Source organism: Psammomys obesus, unplaced genomic scaffold, assembly GCF_907164565.1.
Source record: "Psammomys obesus unplaced genomic scaffold, mPsaObe1.curated_primary_1811, whole genome shotgun sequence".
Taxonomy (NCBI): domain Eukaryota; kingdom Metazoa; phylum Chordata; class Mammalia; order Rodentia; family Muridae; genus Psammomys; species Psammomys obesus.
Window position 1 is genome coordinate 56,566,883 of NW_026585895.1, and position 8,452 is coordinate 56,575,334.

Here is an 8,452-nt window from a genome sequence, read left to right on the forward strand (position 1 = left end):
TTTCTTTCTTTCTTTCTTTCTTTCTTTCTTTCTTTCTTTCTTTCTTTTTCCTTGTCATAGCCAGTGTCATTAAGACACCCAGAGGAGACACTAGAAGGTACTGGCAAAAGGAAAAAAAAGAAAGCTGCATTTCCAGAGAGTAGCTACTTGGGAAAGCACTTCAGGATATATAGCATCATGGGCTGTGGTCACTCACTACTGACAGCTCCTACCCAGACCCCTCACTGCTCTCTAGGCTGATTATCCAGCCTCTACTACTTACTTAGATAGCCTACTCACTGAGGGCCTCCCTACCAAGGGCTGACCATGACCAACCCAGACCAGCCTCTGACCAGTCCCCAGATGCATGGCAGGAATGATAGCCTGGGGATGGCTCCTAATAGGTAGCATGCAGCCTGAACAGGGTGAAGGTAGATGAGCAGGAGTGAGGCCATGATGGATGGGCCATGATATTAGGCAATATGAAGGGAAGGGGAAGCATTACCCCATGAAGCTCCTACCAGAGTCCAGCAAGAAGAAGACAAAGAGAACAGAGTCAGTGCTGTGGAAGGCAGAACACAAGCCTCCACTGGCCCACCCAAGGGCCAGAGAAATACAGACCCTCCCCTTGAGGTCCTTCTTGTCTCTAAATCTCATCCCACAATTTCCCCTAGGTCACCTTATACCTGGCCCAACCTAGACTCCCTATCAAGGGTCTAATCCCAACTATCGCCAAGCTAAGTGTCACAAAGACTGGAATTGGAGGGAATAGTCTCATTCCCCAATAAATAATGATTTCTACCAGTTGGGGCAAAAACACACCAATACCTCAGTTGGGTGCTCACCGCAGAGCAGGTAAGCATGTTTCAAGGAGCAAGACTGGTGCCCCAAATCCAGAGGCCTGCCCAGCCAGCTCCCAGATCACAGGGAGTGTCAGGAACAGATGGCCTCAGTCTTCAACCCCGCATCCCATCCCAAGAAGGCAGGACAGACCTGCTTGTGCAGTTACAGAGCTTCAGATTAAATAGGAACCCACACTTTCTCTTTTCACACCCTCACACCCCACTGTGGTTCTGGCTATGGATCCAGAATATCTAAGGTTTACTTACGAGAAAGCAAATGCCACCAGGGCTCCGCTGACAACAATGAAATCCAGAATATTCCACAGGTCCCGGAAGTAGGCTCCAGGATGCAGCAGCAGTCCCAAGTCTATCATCTTAAAGGGAGAAGATGACATTAGAGTATATGGTAAATAAGAAAAAGAGGCAGAGTTATGGTTCTGAGTGTCTATGCAATACAAGATCCACTGCTCAGACCATACTACACACTGAGCACACTGTGACCTCAGTGCATCTCAGACAGTCTATGCATCCTCTGAGAGGGGGCACAACACAGGTCACACTCTTAAATGGCATGTTTCAGTAGGGCCTTGACCTCAATGTCCCTGTAGTCTGAGTCCTGCCTCAGTCCAACCTTCCTGAAGCTCTACTGTGGTAAAAAGCCCCCTGCCCACCTCTCTAGCAACAGAAATACTCCCTTAGAGAACTCACATGGCCCTGACCTGAAAGCTCAGCTCAGGAGAAAAGAACAAGCTTCTCAAACCTTCATGTCCAAACTCTGTCATTTCCGCTACAATGATTTGGCAAATACCACAATCCATTATGCTCAACATCCTCATCTTCAAAGTCAGCCCAGCCCTTCCTCCCAGACTGCAAGTATACAAGCAGCAGAAGCAGTATATTAGTCATCATTTAAGTGCTCTGTGGACAAAGCCTCTCTGAGCTGACCACATGTACCTTCAGCTGCACTGATGTGTACACGTGTGTGGTTCACTGCACTGAATGCACATCTGTGTATGCCAGATATGGACGAAGGGTACCTTGTAAAGAAAGTAGAAGTTGCAATGGCATGCAGACTCTCAGCTTATCAGCAAATCTCTAGATCCTATAGAAATTTAGCATCTAATACTGCTCCAGCCATCTCTCTCTAAGGTCTTCTTTTATTCTGTGCCTTGTCATATGGCTCCTTTGTGGCTATGAGGCAACCTTGGAGGGGAGGTTGAGTGTGAACATGTGCACGCATGCATGTGTGTGTGTGCACGTGCATGTGCACATGGGCGCTCTCTCTCAATAAAGCCCAAAGTCTCCATGCTTGGAAGGCAAGTACAGTAGGATCAAGTACTTTAACAGCATTCCATGGACAGCATTCCATGACCCTGAGGACCCCTTGTGGCTGGTAAGGATTTTAGCCATCAAAATACGTCATGCATACATAGCCCATCTACACATGCTCTGATGACTAAGCACATCCCTGATGCACACATTACATGTTTCCACGTAAGCTGCAGGAGTCAATGCATCTCACCTTTATGACCATTTCAAAGGTGAAGACTCCTGTAAAGATGTAATCCATGTACTTTAAAGCCTAGAACCAAAAATGGGATTACTTTAGGCAGGCCTGAATCTAAAGCCAGGGATGCATCACTGTCTCCTAGTGCCCCACCCTAACCCCAGGTCTTGGAGCAGAACCACCTGACAACAGGGCATCCCTCTGGGAAGGATCCTTTGCTGGTTGCCCTGCTAACTCTAATACATTTACAAGACAAGGACTAAAGGAGAAAGGCTTTTCCAGACCTTTGGTCCTCATACCCCAGAGGGAAGGAGGATGTCTGATGAGAAAATTAGATACCAGCACTACTTCATCCCTGTGGACCCTGCTCTGTATGTAGCAGTAGCCCAGTAGTTCTGACACTCACATTGTTCCGTGATGAATCGGTCCGCACAGGATCCTCAGCAGCCAGGGCAATGCTGCTCAAGGCAATGACCACAAGAATCACCATCTCAAAGTACCGCATGGTCACAATGTAATGGCAGAAGCGACGAAGCCTGTGAGGACAAAGCTCAGGTCACCACAGGCCAACACCTGAGTATATCAACCTCTCCTACAAGAAGGGTTCACTGGCTATCACAGGAAAACATGCCAGCATCAGAATGGAGCTTTCTCCCTTATTTCTGTGGTAAAGAAATAGTCAGCAGCCAGGTGACTATTTCTGAGTTTCCAAAAAAGGCATTTCAGGGATCAGCAAACTGCAATTCAAGGACAGATCTTATGCCTGTGAATAATATTTTGTGGGAGCATAACTGCCTCCACTCAGTTGTATACTGTCTGCAACCCCAGAGCAGATGAGAGCAACCATCCAGCCTTTCACAGATCATGAAAAGCAGAGGAAGTGATCCATGAAGAAGCTATTTTAGTACCCCAGCCTGGTGGAAAGCAGGCCAGATTTCCCTAGAGTGTCTGGGCCTGTGGCGAGGGCAACGTGTGTCTGAGCACCCTGGGATCCACATGAGCACACCGCTATGTACTTCTTCCCACAGCAGTTGACCAGGACCTTTGTCTGGTTTGTACATTACTGTGAATCAAATGAGAAAGCCATGTTCCTGGTTACACGAGGCTCCACTCCATCACCACCGAGCAGTGCAGAGATAAACAAGCCAGAGTCAGTTGCCAAATACTGAAGCAGCCACTTGTCCAGGCCAGAGGCTGAACCCAGGTGGCAGACAAGAAAGAACAGCCAAGGACCCAGCAAGTGAAACAGATGTCTCTCCTATTACCACCAGAGCCTCAACAGGCTCCACAAACCCACCCCTGCCACCAACCCCTCCAGATGTCTCCCCCAACTCCACATCCCCAGGGATGTCTACTGTCAAAGCTTGCAAATTCTTAACCACCACCCACCTACTTTTCTCCTCTTTCTCTGTAACCCTTCGCTTATCCTACAAAGCCACTCTTCCCAGGTCCCCAGCAGCATGCTGGCCTTTAATCCTCTCCTCTTCTAACCCAGTTGCCCAGCTTATAGCTACATTTCCACTGTTCAACTGTGCTTCCCACTCACCTGGCCACAAGATGGCCCCAGATGTCTTCCATATGCACCATTCAGCAGCTAACTCGATGTCCAAAGCTCAGCCAGACTCCCAAGAACACTTCTAGTCTCACTGATTGCCCTGCCTTTTGTCAGCAAACAGAATGCATACATCACTGACACCTCCCTTCTGTATATTTCTAATTCATTGTCATGTTATTTTTCTTTTTTTTTTGGGGGGGGGGTTCAAGATGGGGTTTCTCTGTATAGTCTTGACTATCCTGAACTTACTTTGTAGCCCAGGCTGGCCTTGAACTCATAGAGATCCACCTGCCTCTGCCTCCCTGAGTGCTGAGATTATAGTGCCTGGCTCATATTCTACATCTGAAATTTTCCCCAAACATGTCACTTCCAAGCCCCTACTCTTAACTACGAAAGTTGTATCTCATCACAACTTTCTTGTCTCCTTCTTAATCATTCTTCCTTCCATATTCTTCCCACCAATGGGAAGCACTGAACTGTGGGGTGGTCAGATGGAGCCCCACTGTGCAAAGTCCTCCACAAGGCAACCAAAAATGAGCTTCTCTTTCATCCTCCCAACTAGAGCCTCCTTTTTCTGGGCCATCATAAACACCACTTCATCCTAATTCATTTATCCTTCCCTGAGACATCACTCCCTTCAGGACAACCCCATCAACCCTCTCCTGCCTGCTCAGGAATACCAGAACCTTCCCATCTTACATCTCTGCTGTGCATAACAGTTATCTGTCTGCTTCATAACACACCACCACTCCAAGTGCAAGGTACATCTGTTACCATTTACTCCTAACCCCTAGCCTACCCCCCCCCCCCCCCCCCCCTCTTCCCTTTTCCCCCCCCCCCCCCCCCCCCCCCCCCCCCCCCGTTTAACTCTCACATTGCTGCCCACTCGGGCCAGCTGGCTTTCATATATCATTGACCTCTCCGTTCTACCCAATGTTCTCTACCCCGTTCCTCAAGCATTTGAGCCAATCTTCCCTCTGAGGCCCTGACTTGGTCTTTCTACTGATTTTAACAGCAGCAGAAGCCTACATCCCCTCTTCCACTTGTTTCTCTCCACTGTCTGGTATATTATATATCACTGTATCATCTTGCTTGTTTGCCTTTCCCACTAGACCTTGCGCTTTAAATAAAGACAAGTCTTGCCTGTCTTAGTCATCACTGTATGTCAGCATATGCAGTGCTGTTTGCATGTGAATGTTATTTGAATTAATGAAGTACCAAAATGGTGTATGGGTGATAAATCATGACTAACATGAGAAGGAACATATAATGGCAACAGTAAGAAGCTGAATGGAGTAAGCTGTATGTACAACAAACATAAAAAGGGTCCTGTGTGCAGTAATGAACACAACAGTGGAGAAGGAGGTTGCTGCCCAGGCTCTGGAAGTAACTTTCTGGCATCTGATCTAGCCCCCACCACCAAAACTACTGGCTGTGTGTTTATACAAGGCACAAAACTTTATGATTCTGTGCCTTTGTCTATAAAATCAGGTGACAAATATGTCTCACAGGGCTGCTAAAATGGTCAATAAATGTATAGAATTAGTCTCTACAAGGTGCATAACCCACACAAGCTGGCTAGTATGCTCAGACACTAACGGCAAAAAGAGGCAGGACAAAGCCAGGCCATGAGCACTGAAGAGACTCACAGGTTGGTAGGGCTGAGACAGAACATGGAGCTGTATGGAACGATGGGCCGGGGGCCTCTTCTTAGCACATCATCAGCCTCGGCCTCCTTCTTGCCCTCTGTTTGGCCTTCCAGGTCCATGTTACCACCTACAAGGACACAGGGCCTCAAAATTAGGCATGTACATACATAAAGCCATACCCTATGGGTCTCTCCCAGCTCCATGCCATGGACAAGTGAGGCAGACTACCATATGGCCAGCCACGGAAGGATATTTGGCTAAGAACACAGCTTTACCAAGCAGAACACGGTCAAGGCAGTGGGGACATCACTACTGCCAGACCTAGAGACAGAGAATGATTGGACACAGAAATCCTAGCAGACTCTGCTTGCCTCCTACACTGTGGCGTGAGAGACACCACCGTGGTACCACTCCCTTGATATGGACACCAATGTGTCCAGCCCTTCCCTCTGCCTGGGAGATCTCTGGGCAGCAAGACAGGGTAAAGAAGGGGCTTCCTGGAACCCATAAAGCTGAAGGTACTCCCTGAACCCCATCATCTAGGTCTCCTATTCATCACTGCCTCTCCACTGTCCCCTCCTATGCTCTCTCTATATGTCCCCTAATTTTGTGACCACAAGCTCAGCTCCCTAGGTTATAAGAGTGACATCCCTTTTAGGGAAGCTGTATATTTTTCTCAATCTTTGTCTTTAACTATAGGAGAACATTACTTCAATTCTTGTGGATACTAAGGACTATTAAGGATCACTTAGGATTACTAAGACTTCAGGAACATCAAAGGGGACAGTGAAGTAACTGCCAAATTCTTTTTACTCCTTTTTAAGAATACATAAAACCAAAGACGATACTAAAGAGCAACAAAAATCAAGATGCTCAGGTCAAAGCCCAAAGTAGAGTCCAAAGAATGCAGCTTCTCCCTGCTCACTGGTCATCACATGCGGTAGAAAACAGCTATAGTGAAACCACAGGGCTTGGCTCCAGAGCTGCAGTCACCCACCTCCAGGTACTTTAAAGCAAACACCATCAAATTTTCCTGCTGGAGATGTAAGTTATATAGTCTTCTGAGACAATACTTATCAACATCCCAACATTCTATTAATTCATAAGATATTATCTTTGCGGGTAGAGAGAATCTTTTAAGTTTTTTTAATAGTAAAAAACAAAAACAAAAAACTATAAAACATGCAACCATAGGTAATACACAAAGAAGGATACTGAAAACATGTCAGACTTTACAGGACACAAGAGGTACATGAACTAGAAAGTTAGCAGAGAAGACACAGCACCATGTTTGTTGTCACAAGTGAGCCAAGTCCCAGAGGAGGTGCTGTATACAGTGCAAGCCAGCACAGGAAGGCTGGCTGTGAGCAGCTTTCTGGCAACAACTGTATTTTCACTTTTAACATTTAGAAAACATTTCCATGATGAGCAACACTTCTTTTAAAGAAAGAAGTATTATTTTAAATTTTGCCTTTTTAACTCCTTCACAATAAATAAAGCAAAGCAAAGAATAAGTAAACTAGGGGAAAAAGAACAATCTGGAGTTTAGGAACTAAATTATTCAAAAGAAATTAAATAAAGACACTAGAGCTTGGATGAAACTTCCACTGAGAAAGATTTGCCATAACAAAATTGTTAGAAAATTACCTACAAATATGCATAGAATAAAAATTAATGAAAAAGTGATGATGCCATGAACTTGAAAGAGAACAAGGAAGAGGTCCATGAGAGGCTCTGGAGGGAGCACAAGAGGAAAGGTCAAGATGAAAGCTACCAAAGACTCTGTAAATCTACTGTTTAAAGCAGGTTATTTAAAACAAGACAGTTTTTTTTTTTCAAGACAGGGCTTCTCTATGTATCCCTAGCTATTCTGGAACTCTCTTTGTAGACCAGGCTGACCTGGAGCTCACAGAGTTCCCCTCTGCCTCCTGAGTGTTCAGATCAAAGGTGTGTGCCACCACTGCCCAACACAAGACATCTTATTAACAAGTCAACACAGGGAAACAGAGGACACTCAAGCAGAGTAGCTAACTGCAGACTGGGTGGGACAGGGAAAGAACCAGGACTCCAGATATGTGTGCCAGACACAATTGATGTGTCTTTTCTTTCTTCCAGGTCAAAATCTGAACTGATCTAAGGAATAGCTGTGTGGGAAAATGACTACTGGGGCCAAAATGGGATACCCAAGCCTGTCACTCACAGTAAGACAGGGCAGAAATGGCCTCCTTCATCAAATCACATCCCAGAAGTGGCTACCCTGAGCATGACTGAGCTGCTGAGGAGACAACATGTAAGTCCTTCTGACAAAACCACCACATTTGGACCACAGAATCTCTATAGACTAAGAGAAATTTAAAATAATGGAAGCCTGCTTTCCTATACATCTGGTATGGCACTGGTTAGGTGCTGTCCTTACAAAGGTGAGCACCCAGTTAGTCTTCTGTATGGACAATGATCTCACACTGCCACGTGAGAAAGGGAAGGTGACTTAGTAATTACATTCTAAATAAAAAAAAGAAAATGCCAACAACCCAGGAAGCCAGCCTATCACAATCAAGGGGCAGGCATGACGGTCAGTGGACTGGCATCACTAACGACTTTAGATTTACAATCTTTTTAGGTGACAAATATAAAATGTGAAAAATAAAGTTAATTTTTTAAAAAATTTCAAGCAATAAAACTCCGGAACTGGCTCAGTGCCACCCCCAATCCCTGTGACAGCTAAAGAAACACAGGTGCGGCCTTTCTAAAGAGGCAGAGATCAGCACCAGGAGGAACCCAAGAGCAAATTTTCCTGGAAGGAAGAAGCAAGAACCCCACATATTCACCCATTTGTTCTCTGGGACCAGCCTGGCCAGATTCTTCCTCAAAAAGTGTGTGTGTGTGTGTGTGTGTGTGTGTGTGTGTGTGTGTGTGTGTG

At 46.0% G+C, this 8,452-nt stretch overlaps 1 protein-coding gene across 1 annotated transcript in view; it reads right to left on the minus strand.

The window, feature by feature from the left end:
* Cacna1b (calcium voltage-gated channel subunit alpha1 B) overlaps nucleotides 1–8,452 on the minus strand; it is a 159,361-nt gene that overhangs the window by 47,395 nt on the left and 103,514 nt on the right. Inside the window, exons 21-24 of the mRNA XM_055599901.1 lie at nucleotides 5,533–5,659; nucleotides 2,735–2,864; nucleotides 2,344–2,403; nucleotides 1,089–1,195 (exon numbers count right to left, since the gene is read on the minus strand). Of these exons, the coding sequence (XP_055455876.1) occupies nucleotides 1,089–1,195; nucleotides 2,344–2,403; nucleotides 2,735–2,864; nucleotides 5,533–5,659 (424 nt within the window). The remainder of the gene's footprint in view (nucleotides 1–1,088; nucleotides 1,196–2,343; nucleotides 2,404–2,734; nucleotides 2,865–5,532; nucleotides 5,660–8,452) is intronic.